The sequence below is a fragment of the Miniopterus schreibersii genome (assembly GCF_964146895.1).
Source record: "Miniopterus schreibersii genome assembly, chromosome: 18".
Taxonomy (NCBI): Eukaryota; Metazoa; Chordata; class Mammalia; order Chiroptera; family Miniopteridae; genus Miniopterus; species Miniopterus schreibersii.
Genome location: NC_138121.1, coordinates 6,486,329 through 6,507,026, shown reverse-complemented (window position 1 = coordinate 6,507,026; position 20,698 = coordinate 6,486,329). Strand labels below are relative to the sequence as shown.

Below are 20,698 nucleotides of genomic sequence, written 5' to 3'. Positions count from 1 at the left end.
TGCTGAGGAACCCTCCGCTGCTTATCACTGTGAACACAGGGGTCAGCCTGTGTCCATCACACAGATTGGATTTCCTGGGCATCTTAAACAACTGAGCACTTGAATTGCAAATGTCAACTTCTCATTGTGGTTCCTCTTGTCAAAATTCTTTTTAAGTCTAATATCAACTAATTCTCCTATATTCCATATCGTACAATGCTAACATTTTCACTTTTTCAATTAAAAAATCTTAATCTTCCTATTAAAAAATAGTGGTTAGGAGATCAAGGTTCGATTCCTGGTCAAGGCACATGCCCGGATTTTGGGCTTGATCCCCAGCACGGGGCATGCAGGAGGCATCCCATCAATGACTCATCATTGATGTTTCTATCTCTCTTTCCCTCTCCCTTCCTCTCTTTGAAATCAATAAAAACATATTTTAAATAAATAAATAAATAAATAAATAAATAAATAAATAAATAAATAATAGTGGTTAACACTGATAGGAAGCCTGCCATGCAGGCAGTTTACCAAGTACCTCACACATATGGATTCATTTTACAGATGAGAAAATCAAGGCCTGGAGAAGAGAATTTATCCTTGGGCTCACAGGGGGAAATGGCTCAAATTCAACATATTGTCCAAATCCAAGGAGCTGAGAAGCCAGGACCCAGATACTATTTGCTTCTGCTCTTGTGGGTTAGAAAATCTCCTCCTCTGGGCTCTCTTCACCCTGACCTGCTCTCTAGCCTCTCCAGGGACCAGAACTAACCCCCAGGCACCTCGGCCCAGAAGCCCAACTGATTTGCCCAAAAGACAGACAGAAGTCAGAACCAGAGAGAAAAAATATTTTTTAATTTTTTAAGAAGCTTGAGGGCCGTTGAGGGAGGGGAAGAGGAGACAGGCTCCAGTGCTGGCACCTCTCCTCTCACGCGCCTAGTGCATTTTTAATGGATTTGAGCACCTGACAGAGATAACATCAGGAAGGGGGGGTCTGGATCCCACAGCGCATGTTAGCTGGAACAGCCAAGTCTGAAAGGAAGAAACCACGGTTGAAACCAAGGGGCCCAGCAGGCACCCTCCCCCCCAAGCTTGAATGGGACCCAGAAACCCTAAGGTCCATGTTCTTTGGGAAACCGGAGGTCTGGCCCTGAGCCCCCTCCTCCCTCAGACCCAGGAGTCCATGTTCCCAGCCGCTCACCTATCTGCTGAGGTTTGGGCAAGTTCAGGTTGTCCATGACCTTGACAAACTCCTCACAGCTGAGGGTGAGCCGAGGGTTCAAAGTCCGTTCCTCCTCCACAGTGGACACAGTGAGCCCTAGTGGCCAAGAGGGGGAGGAGCGTTCATCCTTCGGTGCTTCTGGCCTCTCAGGACTACATTTCCCAGGAGGCTTTGGGGTGCCTCTCAGGCCTGGGACTAACAGGCTTTCCCCAGAATGTTCCTGAAATTGCTCTCCCCTCTACGGGCAATATGGGAAATGTAGTTTATCACAGTTCCCCCCAGAGCTCTATAAATAGGTCCTAGGAAAACCCATGCCCTCCGGAATTCTAGATCCACACTCAGTGCGTGTGAGCACGTGATCCGTTTTTAGCCCAAGGAATTTCTGGGAATTGTAGTCCCATGCCCCGTGAGGACTACAGCAGTTTGGCGCTCCCAGTCAAATAGCAGTAAATTCTGTAGGTCCCACACCTCCTCCAGGAAAGCCCTCACCATGGTAATCATGAGCAGGGTAGATCAGACAGTCCCCTGGAAGTGTGAAGATCTTTTCGTGGACCGAGTGGTACAAGGTCTTAGCACAGCCTGGGGAGGGAAAGCTCAGAGGTCAGTGGATCAAGAAGACAAAAGAGGCCCCTTAACCCCTTCCCTTAAGAAAAGGGTGGGAGGTAGATAAAACTTCTCCCTCGTTTCCTGCCAGCACCCCTTTATCTAGGGAGAGAAGGAGAGGGGAGGGCATTCCAGACAGGTGGAACAGCATGTACAAAGAACTGGGGAACGGTGAAAATTTCAGCATGGCTGCAAATAAGGTTGGGATAAGGCACCAAAGCACCGAGGAACTGGCCCTCGCTCTGGAGATGCCAAGAAAGGGCCTGGGCAGGGAGGGTGGGCTAGAAGGTAAGAAACTGAAGGCATGAGGAGAATGGTGCCATGGGTCCAACAAGAAGCGCTGAGTCCTCAGCTGGGGCAGCGCCAAACCTCTCTAGAATGTTCGTCCACCTTTCACCTCAGCCTAAATCCTGAATCGGACTCCACATGCTCCTCATGAGGTTTTAAAATATGTGCGCAAACTCTTTGGCATTCTCCAAAGTGTGACCCTAAATCCCTTTACCTTGATTTAATGGTCTGGATAAGGGACTTGCATATAATAAATAAGATATTGCAGAAATGACAGAATTTAACTTAGGAGACTAGGTCATTTAAAAAATTTGGGGCTCCCCTCCCCCATCATTCCCTTGGGGAGAATCCAGCTGCCATGTCGTGATGACACTTAAACAGCCCCACCGAGAGGTCCACGAGGGAGGAACTGAGGCCTCCTGCCCACAGCCCGGCCAGCTTGCCAGCCATGCCAATGACCCTCCGTGGAAGCAGATCCTCCAGCCCCAGGCAAGCCTTCAGATGACTGCAGTCCAGGCCCACAGCTTGACTGCAACCTCATGAGAGACCCTGAGCCAAAACCACCCAGCTAAGCTGCTCCCAGAGTCCAAACTCTCAGAAACTGTGTGAGATAATAAATGTTAACCATTGTTTTAAGCCACGCAGTTCTGGGGTAATTTCTTTCACAGTAATAGATAATTAACACTGAGCCTAACTGTCTCCTAACAGCTAAACCCCTCAATCTAACTGCTCTCTCATCAGCTAACCCTTGACTCTAACTCTCCTCACTACTCCGGCAGCTAAACGTCTTGAGTTTAACCCTGACCCCCTAAAAGTTTGACACTCATTCATTCATTCTTGCAACTCAGACTTAAAACCCTGGCACACACAGAACTATACTAAGATCTCGGATTGAGGAAAGGGGCCAGTGACCTTGCTGGAAGTCCGTCCGCCCACACCCTCGGATGAGCAGGGCATCTCCAGTGAAGGCCATGCTGTGATCATTCAGAACGAAGGTGACACAGCCTGGGGTATGGCCAGGGCTGGCCCGGGTCTCCAAGGCCTGGCAGGGAGGGAAAATACAGACAGTCACCAAGAAGCCAGTGGTTCTGCACTCAGGGTGAAACTGACCCCAGGAGCTGCCACCCCACCCCAGGGTCACATCTAGATAACTTATTTTGTAAAAAGTTAAGTTAGACTCCCAGGTTCAAACCTCACACCAGCCTAAACTCCAAATGAATTAAAGGCAAGGAAATAAAATCGTAAAACTGTGATGGCCACAAAAGTACAAATGAATATATGACCCCGGGTTAGGGAAGGACATTCAAATGTGACCCCTAAAGTTGTAAATCATTACAGAAAAGATTGATGGCTTGTCTTTAAAAGCATCATAAACAAAATTTAAAGGGAACAAGTAAGTTGGGGAATACGTTGGTAATGTATATACCACATGGTGGTCAGTACACTTCATAGACAAGCAGATCTTGCAGATCAATAAGAAAAAGATAAGCATACTAATATAAAGGATACTAACCAGTCATTAAAAATCATCATTAAAATAAAATGTAATGATGATATACACAAATATTTAATGACACAAAAAGATGTTTAATATCCAGTAAATGCAAAAAGCAAGTTATGAAACCACTGTACAGTGTCATCTTTTTAAGAATGTATTCATTAACTCTAAATATCTTTTAAAAAAATATATCTCTATTGACTTCAGAGAGAGGAAGGGAGAGGGGGAGAGAGAGATAGAAACATCAATGATAAGAGTCATTGATCAGCTGCCTCCCACCCGCCCCCTGCTGGGGATCAAGCCCACAACCCAGGCATGTCCCCTGACCGGGAATGGAACCCCGATCTCCTGGATCCTAGGTCGATGCTCAACCGCTGCGCCACAAAGTCATTTCTGATACCGGCATTAAGAACCCCCAGACGCAGAAATGCCGGCCCAGGGAGTCCTCATTATTTAAATCCCCACACTGAATTCAGGGAAGCAACTGACAGAAAAAATTATTACCCTAGTGATCTAAGTTCTGACACTACCTGCATCAGCTAAACCCCACTCATAAAGGGATTAGAGCAAGCCCGCAGCTCACTCACCTTGCAGTTCCCGCGACCCACACTGCCCCCTGGTGGCAAGTAAGCTCTCGGCTTCTTTTCCCTTTGATCCCCAAGTGTCCTGTTTTGCTCCGTTTTTCAAAAGTATTTGACCTTGGTATAACCATGCATCTTTTTCCTATGCTCTCTCAACTCAAAAACCCAAATATCATTTTCCATTGTAGCTAAACGTTATTTCATTTATATATATATATATAATTTTTTAGAGAAAGAGAGAAAAAAAGAATCAATGTGAGAGAGATACATGGATCAGTGCCTCTCTTACATGCCTGGACCGGGGATCGAACCCATAACCTAGGTATGTGCCATGATCAGGAATCATACCCATGACCTTCTGTGCACAGAACCAACTGAGCCACACCAGCTGGGGCTAAACCTTCTTTCTTTTGTGGAAATAAGATGAAGTGATGGATGGATAGAGGTGTAGGCTGTAAAAATTTTTTCAACTTGTCTCTATGCTTGAAATTTTTCATAAAATATTGAGGGGATAAAAAACTTGTTCTACAATTCAAATATTTAATTCCAAATAGGAGGAAGCACAGACATCCTTATGTGGGCCACATGATGATCATCAGATTCCCTGTCTGCCCCAAGCGATTAAATCAGAATCTCGAGCCCAGCCGGGTGTGGCTCAGCGGCTGAGGGTCGGCCTAGGATCCAGGAGATGATGGTTCGATTCCCGGTCAGAGCACATGTCGGGGGTGTGCAGGGGGCAGCCAATCAATGACTGTCTTATCATTCACGTTTCTATCTCTCTCTCCCTCTCCCTTTCTCTCTCTGAAATCAATAAAGATATATTTTTTAAAAAATCAGAATCTTGAAAGTGGGAACTGGGAAATCAGTGTCTTGAGCAGCACTCCTCTCAATCAACACATTTAACAAGAAAGACTAACTTTCTGAATCAACCACCCCTCACAGGTCTCAAAATCTTCAAGTCTCAATGACTGATTAGAACAGAAAATTCATTCTACAAGGAAACCATCCAAATCTGGCCCGCTATGAGTGTAAAATGTACAATCAATTAAAAAAACTGTTGGGCAGTTTCTACTAAAGTCAAGCATACGTCAGTTCTGTGACCCAGCAAGTCCACTCCTTGGAATTAAGGGTAATTTCAACCATGAGATTTATTAAAGGATCTTCAAAGCAGCACTATTCATAACAGCCCCAAACTGCTATCAGCCATCAAAAGAAGAAGGGATAGATTATCATAAATTCATGCCATGAAAAGCTCTACACTGGGGTTGGTAAACAATGGCCGATGACTACATTGGGCCTGCCACCTGCTTTTGTAAGGTATGAAAGCTTGGAATGGTTGTTACACTTTTTCATGGTTGGAAAAAAAAAAAAATCAAAGTAACAATGACTATTTCGTGACACATGAAAATTACTGAAATTAAATTTTCAGTTAGCCATAAATAAAGTTTTCTTGGAGCACAGCCATGCTTATTCATTTATGAATCATCTTTGGCTGCTTTCACACCACCAGGAGAATTGAGTAGCTACAACAGAGACCATATGACCTACAAACTGAAAATATTTACTATCTGGTCCTTTATGGAAAAAGTTTACCAACACCTGCTATATAGCAAGAGAAGGAAAGAATTACAACCACATGCAACATTGTGTACAGTGGAAAAAGCCAGGCATGAAAGAGTATACACTGTATGATTCCTGGATACGGTCCAGAACAAGCAGCACTAATCTAAGACCAAGACAGAAGGGTGACTCCTGGGCAGGGTGTCAGTGGCTAGAAAGAGGAGGAAGGAAGCCTTCTGCGTGCTGGGCATGTTTTGCACCTGCATCTGGGTGGTGGATACTCAAGTATAAACATGTAAAAATGCACCAAGCTGCAATTGTACAATATGTGCACTTTGTACTATATTATAAGTATGTCGCAATTCAATTCTAAAAAGTGGCAGGCAGAAAATAAGGGAGAGGAAAAAAAATATGCCCATCTCCAAAAGCTTCTAAAGAACTCAGGTGAAAACCAAACAAAATGCTGAATATTCATAACGATAGATAATAACAGGTGTTGGCAAGGAAATGGAGGAACTGGAACCCTCATCCACTGCTGGTGGGCACGAAAAATGGTGCAGTCACTTTGGATAACAGTCTGGCATTTCCTCAAACTGTTAAATATAGAGTTATTGTATGACCTAGCAATTCCATCGTAGGTGTTCACCCAAAGAAAGTGAAAACACACGTCCACACAAAAACTTGTACATGAATATTCATAGCAGCATTATTCAAAACAGCCCAAAATGGAAACAACTCAAATGTCTATCGATTAGTGAATGGATATATAAAATGTGGTATATCCATACAATCGAACATTATTTAGCAATAAAAAGAAATAAGCCCTCACAGGTGTAGCTCAGTTGGTTGGAGCATCATTCTGTGCATGGAAAGGCTGGGGGTTCAATCCCGGGTCCGAGTATGTATGGAAGGCAACCAATTAATTTTCTCTCTCACATCAATGTTTCTCTCTCTCTCTTCTCCTCTCTCTAAAATCAATAAGCATATTCTCCAGTGAGGATTTAAAAAAAAGAAAAGAAATGAAACACTGATATATGCTATGATATGTTTTTTGTGTTTTTTTTAATTCTCACCCAAAGATATGCTTTAATTGATTTTTAGAGAGAAAGGAAGGGGGGGGGTAGAGACACATCGATCGGTTGCCTCCTGTACAAGCCCCTACCTGGGATCAAACTCAAAACCTGGGTATGCGCCTTGACCGGGAGTCCAACCCTTGACCTTTCGGTGCACAAAAAGATGCTCAACCAACTGAACCACCTGGCTAGAGCTATGCTACAATATGAATGAACCTTAAAAACGTTATGATCAGTGACAGAAGCCAGTCACAAAAGGCCACATATTGTAGGATTCAATTTCTAGAAAATGTCCAGAATAGGCAAATCTATAGACAGAAAGTAGAACAGTGGTTGCCTAAGGCCGTAGGAATGAAATGGGGAGGGGCTCGGGTGACAGCTAAAGGGTGTAGGGTTACTTTCTGGAGTGATGAAAATATTCAAAAATTAACTGTGGTGACGGTTGCACAACTCTGTGATTATACTGCCATTGAATTGTACACTTTAATGGGTGGATTCAATGGCTTATGAATTAAGTCAATAAAGCTGTTTAAAAAGGCAAACACTAAAGCTAAATCTACCTGGCTAAACCCTTCAACGTTCATTCATTGAACACGTCACTCATTCAGTTTAACAACCGGCTCGTCTAGACACAAAATCTGGCCATTTCTAATTCTTTTCTCAACCCAAGAAATGCACTTTAGCACCTGACTACTGTGTGCAGTTTATGTCAATGTGCAATGCATTTTGTTTACCTGCTCTCAGAAAAGAGCTTGAAATAAAGAGCTTGAATAAAAGAGCTTGTAACCACTATAGCTAAATCCTCTGATCCCACACACAGCCCTTATTTCTGCTTAATGGTCTGACTCAAACTATCCCCATTTAGCAAAATCCTCTAACCTGGAGGCCGAGTCCTCACTCTGTCACCTGACATTCTGTCCCCAATGTCAGCCAAACTCTCTATATCTTGAGCAACTCTGATCAGAAAAAAAGCCCTGCCAGTTCTCTCTCTGAGGGCAGCTCCCCCCAGCGCGCTCCCCACCTCTCCACATTGCCCGGGGTTTTGAAATCCTGGCCAGAAACCTGCTGATTATGCCCGTGGCAAAGAAAGGAAAGCCAGGTGGAAACCTTCAGATCATTCTGGTGTGAGGCAATAGCAGGGCTGGGGCCAGGGTGAGGCAAGACAAGTAGACTGCAGTGCTGGGGGCTACCTTTTAAGGAGGCAAGCTCATCAGAAGATGCTGCTGACCTTTTCTTTTTATTTTATTAATTTGAGAGAGAGAGAGAGAGAGAGAGAGAGAGAGAGAGAGAGAGAGAGAGAGGGAGAGAGGGAGAGAGAGGGAGAGAGAGGGAGAGAGAGAGAAACATCGATGTGTTGTTCCACTTATTTATGCATTCACTGGTTGATTCTTGTACGTGCCCCGACCGGAGATCGAACCCCAAACCTTGATGTGTGGGGGGGACACTCTAACCAACTGAGCTACCCGCCGGGGCCGGAAGGTGCTGACCTTGCGAGTGAGCACCTCCTAAGTGCTGCGCCCTAGGCCTTCACAGGCCTCACCCCAGCCCTGACCCCGAGCGGGGGGTGCTGCTTCCTCCAACAGTGGCTCTCAGGAGGCGCTGGTCTGTCCCTCAGCCCTGGTCCTGGCATTCCGGCCCCACCAGCTTCTACAGAGATGCCAGGCCAGGGCGCTGCCTGCTCTGGGTGCTGTTAACTTAAGGGGCTTGGCCCGGGGCGCGCCTCCCCAGGGCCTCCCGCGCCGGCGCCCCGCCTGGGTCCGCGGCGCCTTCCGCCCAGAGGCAGACACTGCGAGTCGGGACCCCGGCCTCAGGCCTCCCCGAGGCCAGGACTGAGGAGCCCAGGCCCCCGCCCCTCTCCCCGCCCGTGCGCCCGAGAAGGCCAGGCCACCACCCTCTGCAGGGCCCCGCCTGCAACTCACGAAGCGCCCGAAGCGGAGGGACTGTCCGTCCTCTATGTGCAGGTCCGCCTGCGCCCCGCTGAGGCGGGAGATGACCGACCGGCAGCCAGGGAGCAGCGCCCGGAGCAGCCCCGAGCCCGTGACGTGGTCGGCGTGGCAGTGGGTGTTCACTGCGAGACAGAGGAGCCCAGGTCCAGGCGGGCGCGGGGACCGCGGCCCCGGCCCACCCGCCTCCCGCAGTCCAGGCGTCCGGCCCCGACTGACCCGCATACAGCAGCCGCAGCCCCAGCTCCTTCACCAGCTTGGCGTCCCGAGCCGCGGTCTCCAGAACCGGGTCGATCAGGACGGCCTCTCGGGACTCTCGGTCGCCCAGGAGGTACGTGTAGGTGCAGCTCTTGGGCTCGAACATCTGGGGACGGGGTGCGGGGGGGCGCGGGGGCAGGTGAGCGCGCAGAGCCCGACGCCCGCTCACCGGGGACGCGGGAGTCCCGGCCTCCGCTCGACCCCTGCCTCCGGTGCAGAAGCAGAAACCCCGGCCCCTCCCTTCCCCCCGAGTCAGGAGTGAGGCCCCAGCGACTTCATCAGAACCCAGGAGCCCCCACGTTCCTGTAAGTCCCCAGGAACCCAGCCCCGAGCCCGGGGACGGGGCGGGGGGGCTCCGCACCCCTCCGGGTTTCAAGGACCCAGGACCTCCGCCCCGCCGCCGGGCCCGGGAGCCCGCCCTCCGCGCCGGCGCCCACCTGGCGCAGGAGGACCGGGCCCGCAGCCCGGCTCTGCTGGCTCAGCTGCCGCCCCGCGACCCTCAGCGCGGTCCCCGCCATCGCGCGCGCGCCCGGAGGGGACTGAGCCCGGGCAGCGCCCTCTGAGCCGGTGCGCCCAGCTGACCCACACGGGCGGGCGCCGGGCCCGCCTTACCCTAGCCGCGGGCGCCGGCGCGGGGCGGGGCCCGCCTTAAAGAGGCCGCGGGCGCGGGGCGGGGCGGGGCCCGCGGGGCCCCGGGTTCCGGGCGAGCGGAAACCGGGCGGGGCCCCGCGGAGCTGGGCGGCGGGCGGTGAGGGGACGCCCGAGAGCCAGATAACAGGGGGGACGAGAGAAACCGGGAGGCGCTCAGAGGGCGAGGGAGAGACCCTGCGAGGGGCCCCAACGAGCTCACAGCCCCGGGGCCGTTTCATGGGAAAAGCCTAAGAGGGTGGCTGGGTCCTCACTGTTAGGAAAAAAAATTAAAATGTTTGGTTCCAGGTCACTTGTACTGCTCCGTGGGTGCGTGGCTCCCAGAACAACACTGGATCCCATGAAAGGGTTTTTTTGTTCGTATGTTTTTTATTGATTGGTTTTAGAGAGGGAGGGAAGGAAAGGGGGGGGAGATTTGTTGTTCACTTATTGAGGCATCATTGGTTGATTCTTGTATGTGCCCTGACCCGGGATTGAACCGCAAACCTGGGCGTATCAAGATGAGGCTCCCACCAACTGACCTACCTGGCCAGAGCAAACTTTGTTTAATTTAAATTTAATGTAAATGCCATTTTTAAGAAAAAAAAAAATTCTCTAACTCCCTGGGTTTGGGGAGACAGTCAGTGCTCCCTCCGCAGTCCTCTCTCCTTAGCCACAGCAAGTCGTGTATTCCGGGTGCTCCTGGTTAGGGGGGAGAGAGACTCAGAGCCTCTGTAAGACAAGGGAGATGCTCAGAGGCTCGAGGGAGACCTGGAGAAACTTTCTGAGATACATGGAGAGATATGGAGTTGAAATGGGATGTCCATCAAAGAGATGGTCACAAAGATACACTTAGAGATACACAAAGATACACAACCTTCTACAAGATTGCGACAGGTGGGAAAAGATGTTGGGACATCAGAGCAGGGAGAAATGTGCAGAAAGAGAGAGAATCTCTCTGATCTGGGAGACATCCAGACAGGAGAGAATCAGGCAGAAAGAAAAGCTCAGTCAGGGAGAGAACTTGGCTCATTTATTCCTCACGATGAGGTCTCCTACATGCCTGGCCCAAGCTGGGTAAAGCTGGGGACCCAGAGGTGAGTCCCCAGTCTGGTTGGGGAGAGAGGTGCAGACATCAAGGCTAAAACAAGGGGAGATGCAGGGACTTCCAGGAGCTCAGGGGAGGGAGGAGCTAGGAGAATGGGGACCCTCAGACACTCTTTACTGTGATGAGCCCCCAAATAAGACCTCCTCGCCCCTGGGGCGCCCATCCCTGATGTTTTGGCAGAACTGCTAGACCGTTAACCTGTACCTTGAAGGTGTGCACAACCTTTGGGCTCTTCGTAGGGGCAGCTGTGAGATGTTCTAAGAGTTAGAAACTTCAGCATTGTCCTTCCTAGCTCTGCGACCTTGGGCTCAAAACTCACCTTCTAGGCTTCAGTTTTCTCATTGGTAAAATGGGGTTGAAAATAGTTCCCCCCTCATTGTGAAGATTCAGTGAGTTCACACATGTAAAGAGTCTGGGAGAGCACCTGGCACAGAACAAGCTCTCAGAGGGAGCTGGCTATCATTATTTCATCACCATCCTCAACTCCTTGCTCATCTTGCCACCTCCTCCCAGCTCACCACCAGGCCCTGTTTTCAATCAGGCTCCTTTTCCAGCATCACGCCCTCTGCCCCAGTGAAAAGGCAGCAGAAATGCAAATTACCTGGATTCCAGGGCCAGGTGGCAAGGGTTCAAATCCCGGCCTTGTGTGACCTTGGATAAGTGACCTCCCCCACCTGTGCTTCATTTTCCTCTTCTGTACAATGAGGATAATAGTAGCACCGCCTCTTAAAAAGCTGCTGTAGGATTAAACAAATGAATGCATATAAATCACACAGAACAGTTTCTGGTATATAAAAAGTGCTAACTAAATGCTAATAATTTATAACTAATATGTAACAGCTGCCTCACTGGATTCTGGCTCCCACTCTGCCTCCCTACAATCTATTTTCCATGCAGCAACCAGAGTGCACCTTTTAAAATGTCAATGAAAATGCAAAGGAAGAGTCACACCACAGAAATGCAGTGTGTGGATCTTGTTTAGATCCCTGATTCAAACGAAGCAAGTGTAATAAAAAGATATTTATGGGTTACGATGTCTGGCATATAGCTTCAAAATCATCTGGAGGAGTGGGTGGGGGGAAATAAAATAACACTGCCATGACTGGATAATTGTTGACGCTGGTCAGTTCTGTTATTAATGCAGAGAACAGTTCTTTTAGTCTCTTGAATTCTCTGAATGTTTGAAATAAAGTATTACATTGTGCTTGAAAAAGAAAAAAAGACACAGTTGACCCTTGAACAATGTGGATTTGAATTTAGGGGTCCACTTACACTTGGGGTTTTTTCAATTGACCAGCTCAGTTCAAACTCACATGGGACCAAAGGGGGAATTTGAACACTATGGGCTATGTGATAACAGAAACAACTCTGAAATGTGAAAGGTGTGATAACAATATTATGGTTACATTTAAAAGAGAGAATTCTTATTTTTTTAGAGACACAGACTGAAGTGTTTCTGGGTGAAATGTCTGGAATTTGCTTCAAAATAATTCATTGGGCTCAAGGTGGGGTGTTGAGGGGATGATGAAACCAGTCTGGCCCTGTTGAACCTGCGTGATGGGTGTATGGGGTTAATTACACTCTTCCCCTCTCCCTCCTTTTGTGTATGTTTGAAATTTTCCATAACCTAAAAATAGGGTTAAAGCAAAAAAGTATACAAAAAATCTAAACTAGCTTATGTCACTTTCCGTGTTTAGAAGCCTCCCTTGGTTTCCCATTCAGCTTAGGCCTCTTACCAACTCTTTGACTTCAAGTTTTTCATTTTCCCCATCATTCTACCCTCTTATTATAGAGGGATTCTGGCTGTTAATTCTTTCAGGCATTCATTTGACACAGATTTATTGAACACCTGATATGTGCTAAGCCCTGTTCTGGATGCTGGGGACAGAAAAATGGACAAGATAGACAAGTTGTCCATCTTAACAGAGCATACATTCTAGGACAGGTAAACAATGTTATGTGCATACAAGGGGGACAAGACAACAGAGCAATGAAGAGAGGGGGCTTCATGAGACAGGGTGGACAGGGGAGTCCTTCTGCAGTGGTAATATTTGAGCTGATATTTGAGGGGGGAATCAGCAAGCAAATTGATGGAGGGAGGGCCTTGGGGGGGACAGAGGACACAGCTAGTGCAAAGGCCCTGAGGTAGAACTGACCACAGCACATACAAGAACTCGGTCAGTGAGTCTGGAGCATGGCATGATGGGACAAGAGAGACCCCATGGACACAGCATGCTCCTTCCCACCTTGAGGTTTATTCGCTTGGTGTTCCTGGAACAACCTTGGCCCTGTCATGGTCTACTTCAGTGCACAATAAGAACAGAAATATTGGCAACATTTACTGGACACCGTAGGCACTGTTCTAAACACTTTCCATTGATTATTGAATTTAATCCTGACAACCCTGGATTGTAAAATGAGAAAACTGAGGCCCAGAAAAATGAAGTGCCTTGCCCAAGGTCACACAGCTATAAAGTGGCAGAGCCAAGATTCCAAGCCAGTTACCCAGGCAATCGGGTTCCAGAGCCCAAATAACCCCCAGGGGTAACTCCCACAACTCCCAGGGCTCGCCAGACCTTGTGGCTGAAAAACCACCCATGCAGGAAATTTCTATGGTCATTCCTGTGCTGGTCACTCCTGTGTGCGCCGTCACTGCTCGCGGAAGGATGCAAAGCGTTGCCACCGCGGGAATGGCACCAGAAGCTCCAGCCCCTCAGGGGACACCCGCCCCGGCACCACGCTACCCCCACCCTCGTTCTCCCGCCCCTGCCCTAGCCATTGGAGTGGGAGGGGCAGGGAATCTTGAATCACCCAATGGCAAAGAGTGCCCGGGCGCTATGCAAATAAAGTGCCTTTTATTGGGCGTCAGCTCCGCCCCGCCCTCTCTCCAGGGATTAGCCACACCTCTTACAAACGCCATGAGGATGGAATGGGCGGCGGGCTCTGGAAGCTCAGGCTCCTAGCGGAATGCGCCAAAAAGAAGGGGGCAACGGAAAGGCGAAGGTGCCCGTGCTGGGCGCTGTCTCCGTGAGGTCTAAGCGCAGCTTCTCCGTGTTAGCATAGTCTTGACTCCAGTCGGCCACCGTAGGCCCCGCAAACCTCTGTGCACTTTCCTAACGCCCTTGGGCTGGTAGCTCTGCGCTTGCTCATCAACTTGACTGTCTTACGCACCCACCCCCTCCTTCCATTCTGTCTCCCCCACGGTAGCCTCCGCCAGCCGCGAGTGCGCTTGCGTACTGACGCCCCCACGGGCACGGCGTGGGAGGAGGGGATGGAAATGAGGCTGGACCCAGCCGCTTGCGAGCGCTCCCTGGCCTCCCCTACCGTCGCAGGGTGTGCGGCGGACGTTGCAACTCCGCCGCGTCCGAGGACTGCGCGGCTGCGGCCGCGGCAGCCGCGGGAAGGGCCCGGAGCCCCGCCCCCGGGGAGGTGCGGTCCGCAGGTGAGGGTGCTGGGGTCCGGACCCAGACGCTTGGGTCTTGGGGAAATGGATTAGGGGTAGGACCCTAGGATCTCCCGGAGTGGGATCGTTTGGGATGCTGATGCGTAGGTTCCAGAGGGACTGCATTGGTGCCTGAGTCTTGGGAGGGCGCACTGGTGTCCAAATGCCACGATCCCGAGGTCCGGACGCCTGAGATCCCGACGGAGGTTCACTAGGACTCTGGCTTACCACACACGCCACATTCTTTCTGTGTCTTCCTCTAGGTCTCCCCTCTACCCTCCACGACCCCACCTCCACGCCGGATGAAATTTAGCAACAAGGAAGAAATTTAGCGGTTCAGGTGGGTCAATGGACTAACACTAAGCCAAAAGGTAAAGCTACCTCTTCAACGTGAAACTCCGCCTGAGTTCTTAGGCCCCTCCCCTGGGAAAGTTGCAAAAGACCCGCCCACTGAGTTATTAGGCCCCTCCCTGAGTTTGAGCTGCAGAGCTGTGGACTTGGGGTCCTATTTGTGTAGCTCTGCCCATTTGTCGTAAGTACCCTGCCTGGGAGGTTCTGATGGGGAGGTTCCGCCCATTCTGGACATAGGCCCCGCCTGCCCCGCGTCCAGGAACGCTGAGTTCAATCGGTAGAGGCCCAGCTACTCCGCTCCACGGCTGGAAGGCTCTAACCCTGTAAGTGGCAAAGGGAATGGCTCTGCATTAGATTTGCATAGCCCCGCCCATTGTGCTCTTATGCTTCCAGCAACTCCCACCCCTGCTTTAGGATCCCAGACTTAAATAAGACCACGCTCCTAAACAGACTGACCCCTGATTTTAGGCCCTCACCCCTACCTCCATTAGCCTGATAATCACCAGCGACACCCCTCCCTCTCCCTAGGCCATCCTTTAGGTTTCTGGGCCAGCAAGATGCTGGAGCGAGATGCGGAGTCCGGGTCTGAGGCCACAGATCCTAGTCTTGAAGACAAGGAACCAGTGACCAAAGAAGGTGAGAGAGGCCATGCCTGTGGGTGGGAGGCACTCTCCAGGAATTGGGGTTAGGAGAATCCCATTTTGAGAATCATATTTCACATCTCAGGGTGAAAGTTTGAGGGCCCAGGGTGATGACAATTTGGATGCCCCAAAATGTGACATTCTGGGGAATACTCCTGGTTGGCTTTGGGGGACCCTTAGTGACCATTTCTAGGGCTCAGGAAATTACAGGAGGGACAGGGAGGATGACATGCAGGATTTCAGGGTAATCACTTGGGAAGATACTAAAAGCAGACACCTTAGTAGCTTTGGGAAAGCCTTAGCTTGGGGGATCCAGGTAGATAATGCTTTGGAACCCCTTAGGATGTGGGTGGCATGGGTTGGAGAGCAGGAACTTGCCACTTAAGGAATCTCAGTATGACCCTTGAGGTGCCCACATATACTCAAATATCAAAGTGGAGGGGGGGAGCCTGGCCTACTGCCACGAGCCCACCAGCCCTCCTGTCCCCTAGCTCCTCACCAGGGTTCGTCCAAGAAGTCCTACCAGTCGGCTCCAGGGCCTGCTGCATCCACAGGGGCACCATCTCGACCCCGCCGGCGACCCCCACCCCAACGCCCACACCGATGCCCTGACTGTGACAAGGCTTTCTCGTACCCGTCCAAGCTGGCCACGCACCGATTGGCACACGGTGGTGCCCGCCCCCATCCATGCCCTGACTGCCCCAAAGCCTTCTCCTACCCTTCCAAGCTGGCAGCCCACCGCCTCACACACAGTGGCGCCCGCCCGCACCCGTGCCCCCACTGCCCAAAGGCCTTTGGCCACCGTTCCAAGCTGGCAGCCCACCTCTGGACCCATGCACCTGCCCGCCCCTACCCATGCCCAGACTGTTCCAAGTCCTTCTGCTACCCCTCCAAACTGGCTGCCCACCGACACACGCATCATGCCACGGATGCCCGCCCCTATCCTTGCCCACACTGCCCCAAGGCTTTTTCATTCCCTTCCAAATTGGCTGCCCATCGACTATGTCACGACCCCCCCACTGCACCGGGCAGCCAGGCCACAGCCCGGCATCACTGCTCCAGCTGCGGCCAGGCCTTTGGCCAGAGACGCCTCCTGCTCCTTCACCAACGCAGCCGCCACCACCAGGCTGAGAGTCAGGGGGAGCGGGAGTGAGCCCTCTCCTTGGCTCACTGGCCCCCTCTGCCACCAGCTCCAGTAAACAGAGGTGGCATTTCTAAACAAGGCTCTATGGATTTGCCTCTTCTAGCTGGCAGGGAGGTTGGCCCCCATACTAGGTTCTAACTTAAAAGATGGAGGAACTCTTTGCTCACCCATTTTGGGGAAGGGAATGTGCCACACCAGGGACCTGGAGCTGTGGTGTGAAAGGATTGGCTCTGATTTTTCTCTGACTACTCACTTGGCAAATGTAAAAAGTCTGCTAGCGTCGTGGGTTGGTGAGAAGTGTGGGGAAACAGGCTCTCTCCATATTGTTGTAAGTTAAATTGGTGCCTCCATTTTGGCCATTTGACTGTATCTATAAAATACTTAAATGCACTTTTGTTCGTGTCAACTATTCCACTTCTAGGAATTTATCCTAAAAATAAACTCAACACGTGAGCAAGGCATAAGGACAAGGATGTTCAGTGCAGCGTGATGGTTGTGCCAAAAGATGGGAAACAACCAAAGTGTTCATCAATTGGAGACCAGCTAATTAATTACAATACAGCCATAGAATAGAAGATGTAACTGTAGGGGGAAAAAGTCAGCTCTATATGTACCAATGTGGAAAGATTCCCAAGATATTATAAATAAGAAAAGCAAGAACAAGAGGTATACTATTGATAGGATAAGAAATTTTAAAGCCCTAGCTTTGGAGCCAACCCTGACCCACTACATATTAGCCAAGGGGCCTTGGACAAACTTTCGTCACTTCTCTAGACTCAGATGCCTTATCTGTAAAGTGGGAGTGTTATAAGGCCCTTGTAAGGGTGCAAGCAGCAGCATCTTGGACAGAGTCAGTTCCCTTCTTGGAGCTAGTCTCTCCCACTATAAAATCAAATGATCAAGCTAACATTGGACTGCTCTTCATTCTACACACTAAGCACCTACTGTGTGCTAGGACCCTCACAGGGTACTAGGAACACAGCAGTAAACAAGACAGACCTGGTCTAGTGAGAGAAGTGGGCACTAATCAAGTAGTGGCAATAAAAGTAAAGGAGCTAAGTCCACTTTGAATAACAAGTAGGGGAGCCTTGGTCCTGACATGTGACAACCCCCACCTGTAGATCAGGGGTGGGCAAACTTTTTCTGTAAAGGGCCAGATAGTATATATTTTTAGGTTTTGCAGGCCATACAGTGTCTGCCACAACTACCCAACTTTGTTGTTGTAGCACAAAAGCAGCCACACACATTATGATACATGAATGAATTTGTGGCTGGGTTTCAATAATTTGTGGCTGGGTTTGTAAATAAAACTTTATTTACAAAAACAGCGAGTGGGCTGGATTTTGCCTATGGACTGCAGTTTGCCAACCCCTGCTATAGATGAGTAGGGAAAGGACAGGCTAATCTGTGGGTGAGCTGAGGTGAAAAAAAATGAAATGAGAGGGACCCTGTGGTAGGCAGAATAATGGTCCCCCCAAATTGTCCTCATCCTAATCCCCAGCACCTGTATATTAGCTTACACCTGGCGCAATGGACTTTGCAGATGTGATTAAGGATTTTGAGATGGGAATATTATCCTGATTATTCCAGTGGGCCCAATGTAATCACAAGGGTTCTTATATGGGAAAGAGGGAAACAGAAGAGTCAGAGAAGGAGATGTGACAATGGAAGCAGAGATTGGAGTGATGTGGGATCACGAGTCAAGGAACTTGGCAGCCTCTAGAGGCTAAAAAAGTCAAGAAAATGATTCTCCCTTTGAGCCTCTAGAAGGAACCTAGGCCTGCCGCCACCATTTTGGCCTAGAGACTGATTTTGGACTGCTGACCTCCAGAACTACAAGAAAATAAATGTGTATTGTTTAAAGTCATTAAGCTTGTGGTAATTTGTTACAGCAGCAATAGAGAACTAATACAGATCCCTACCTCACACCATATACAAAGAAGTTTCTAGAGAGTTAAGATCTAAACTTGAAGCACAAAACTCAAACATTTAGATGGAAAAAGGAGAATATCTTAGTAATCTCAGAGGTAGAGAAAGTATCTTTAAAACACAAAAAAGCAAATTATAGAGGAAGAGACTGGTAAGTTTGACCATAAACAAATCAAGTTAGAAATATGTTACAGCATGATAAGCGTGTATACCTAGCATATACTGTTATATAGAGAGAGGTTAGGAAAGGCCTGGAGTAGGTAATGTTTGAGCTGAGACTGAAAGGTATGGAGGATGGACTGAGAGATGGTCTATGGAGTCTCCAGCATAAGGGGTAGAATCAAGCAGTTAAGTGGAAATAAGCAGGCTGCTGGATTGCAGATTACTCAGCAAGCTCTGAGAAAGTAAGGATTCAGGTCACTCCTCCAAACCTGACAGCATGACTTGTATCCATGAATACATACAGAGCTGTCTGGGAAGTTACTTCGAAGGAACCGTACCACCGTCAAAGTCTCAAGGGCACAAACTCATTTGATCTGGTACAACCTCACTTTATACAGATGGGGAAATTGAGGCCACAAGATGGAACTGTACTGCAACCAAACAATGGCGGGGGGCAGTGCTGAGCCAGGGTGGATCCTGGGTCTCTTGACACCCTGAGACCCTCTGCTCCTTGCACATGTCCTGCCTGAGGGCTTTTATACTTGCTTTTCCTCTGCCTGGACTGGTTTCCCAAAACACTCCCATCTCCCAAGTCCCTACAAAGGGGGAAGTCCTCTGAGATGCCCTCTCCTATGACTCTAAATACCTCCACCTTCCCCTATCATTCATCACTGTGCAACACTGCTCTGCTTTCTCTGCTCTCACAGATTTATCACTGCCCAATGCTGCAACACACACTCGCTGTCTCTCCCCCAACAGGATGTCAGCCTCAGGGGTGAGGGCTTGTGTCTGTTTTTTCACCCTGTAGCACCAGTGTCTCACGGTGGGTGTAGTACGCGGAACAATGGCCTCCCAAAGACGTCCACATCCTAATCCCTGGAATATAAGGATATGGAATGTGGCAAAGGAGATTTACGGCAACAGAAGCAATTAAGGTTGCTAATTGGCTGACCTTAAAACAGAGATTATCCCAGATTATCCATGTGGGCTCCATGTAATCACAGGAGTCTTTAAATGTGGAAGAATAAGACAGAAGAGGCTGTGTCAGAGTGATGACGCATGAGAAAGACTGGGCTGGCCTTTGCTGCCTTTGACTATGGAAGAGGAATGGAATGTGAGCAACTGCTAAAAGCTAGAAAAGCCAAGAAAGCAGATTCTCCTCTGGGGCCTCCAGAAGGAACGCAGGCCAGCCCACACCGTGAATTTTTTAGCCCAGTGAGACCCATTTCAGACTTCAGACCTAGAAGAGTATAAATTTCTGTTGTTTTCGGACACTAAGTTTGTAGTAATTTGTTACAGCAATGATAGGAAGTAATATAGTGAGGGATCAATACATGTGTGAATGAACGAAAAACGAATGAGTGGATGCAAAATCTAATACCACCTCAGACAAAATAAACAAATGTGACTACATCAAACTAAAAAAGTTTTTCACAGCAAAGGAAACTATCAACAAAATGAAAAGACAATCCACTGAATGGGAGAACATATTCACCAACAAAGGAAAGGACCAAGATTGGTGGCCCTTGCTTAGCTGATGGAGCAAAAGCTGGGAAAGGGCTTAGAATGTCCAAGAAAAGATTAACCAAAGGGCAGATCTCAAACTCAGATGACCCAGCCCTTTGTGCTGCTCAAAGCGTTTACTGACCTCCCCACCCCAAGGAAAAGTCTAAGGTTCTCTGCCTGGTGCTGATAGTCCTGTCCTTTGGCTTCCTACAGTGATGGAAATATTCTCTGCGCTGTCCAGTGCAGTGGTCACTGAGCATTGAAATGGGGCCAGTGTGACTAAGGAAGCAAATTTTTCCTTTCCTTTCACTGTAATTTAAATATCCACCCATGTCTGTTGGCTACCACACTGGACAGTACAGCTGCAAGGACTGTACCTACCTTTCCAGCCAGATCTGCTCCTAAAGCCTCTTCACCAAGGGTGGCAATGCTTTCAACTCTACCGAGACACCAGGCTGGTTCCTTCTTCTGGGCCTTTGCCTACACCACAGCCCCTGCCTAGAATGCCCCCCTATCTTCTGCCCTGATTCTCTAACATTCAGCTCCCACCTTAAATGTGGTGGAGCCTTGAAGGGGTTCAGGATTTGGGTGGGTTGATTAAAATGCCCCTTCCATTCTACCTCCCAAATGAGGTGATGTAAAACCATGCTGTGACAGTTACAGAGCTACTTCTGAAAACCCTGTAGAAAGGGAGATCTCCCAGGCAGGGGAGCTGAGACTTCAAGAGAGAGGCATGCCTCATGAGCATCCATACCTCCAGCCCAGGACCCACAGAGAGACAAC

The 20,698-nt window shown here is 49.2% G+C and overlaps 2 protein-coding genes across 3 annotated transcripts; one reads left to right on the top strand and one right to left on the bottom strand.

The window, feature by feature from the left end:
* Nucleotides 1-807: 807 nt before the first annotated feature.
* ETHE1 (ETHE1 persulfide dioxygenase) lies at nt 808-9,641 on the bottom strand. Its single transcript, XM_081119768.1, has 7 exons — nt 9,443-9,641; nt 8,967-9,111; nt 8,724-8,872; nt 3,005-3,134; nt 1,691-1,780; nt 1,181-1,297; nt 808-1,011 (listed from the first exon to the last, which is right to left on the bottom strand). The coding sequence occupies exons 1-7, from the start codon at nt 9,521-9,523 to the stop codon at nt 959-961; spliced, it is 765 nt and encodes a 254-aa protein (XP_080975894.1). The 5' UTR covers nt 9,524-9,641; the 3' UTR covers nt 808-958.
* Nucleotides 9,642-13,630: 3,989 nt separating this feature from the next.
* Nucleotides 13,631-18,184, top strand: ZNF575 (zinc finger protein 575). Of its 2 annotated transcripts, none has more exons than XM_081119767.1 (4): nt 13,631-14,182; nt 14,446-14,522; nt 15,062-15,169; nt 15,666-18,184. In XM_081119767.1, exons 3-4 carry the CDS (start codon nt 15,091-15,093, stop codon nt 16,325-16,327), a joined length of 741 nt encoding a protein of 246 aa, XP_080975893.1. In that variant the 5' UTR covers nt 13,631-14,182; nt 14,446-14,522; nt 15,062-15,090; the 3' UTR covers nt 16,328-18,184. The 2 variants fall into 2 exon arrangements, with proteins under 2 accessions (XP_080975893.1, XP_080975892.1); XM_081119766.1 differs by having other exon boundaries at nt 13,962-14,182; nt 14,446-14,553.
* Nucleotides 18,185-20,698: the final 2,514 nt, after the last annotated feature.

What these genes read in the sequence shown, in the direction of transcription:
- ETHE1 (XM_081119768.1), bottom strand. Translation starts at nt 9,523, where the DNA reads ATGGCGGGGACCGCGCTGAGGGTCGCGGGGCGGCAGCTGAGCCAGCAG. An exon ending in CCCTCCGCTTCGGGCGCTTC is followed by an intron (nt 3,135 to 8,723) that starts GTGAGTTGCAGG and finishes CCTCCCTGCCAG; the next exon opens with GCCTTGGAGACCCGGGCCAG. An exon ending in GCGGACGGACTTCCAGCAAG is followed by an intron (nt 1,781 to 3,004) that starts GTCACTGGCCCC and finishes TTCCCTCCCCAG; the next exon opens with GCTGTGCTAAGACCTTGTAC.
- ZNF575 (XM_081119767.1), top strand. Translation starts at nt 15,091, where the DNA reads ATGCTGGAGCGAGATGCGGAGTCCGGGTCTGAGGCCACAGATCCTAGT. An exon ending in GGAACCAGTGACCAAAGAAG is followed by an intron (nt 15,170 to 15,665) that starts GTGAGAGAGGCC and finishes CCTGTCCCCTAG; the next exon opens with CTCCTCACCAGGGTTCGTCC.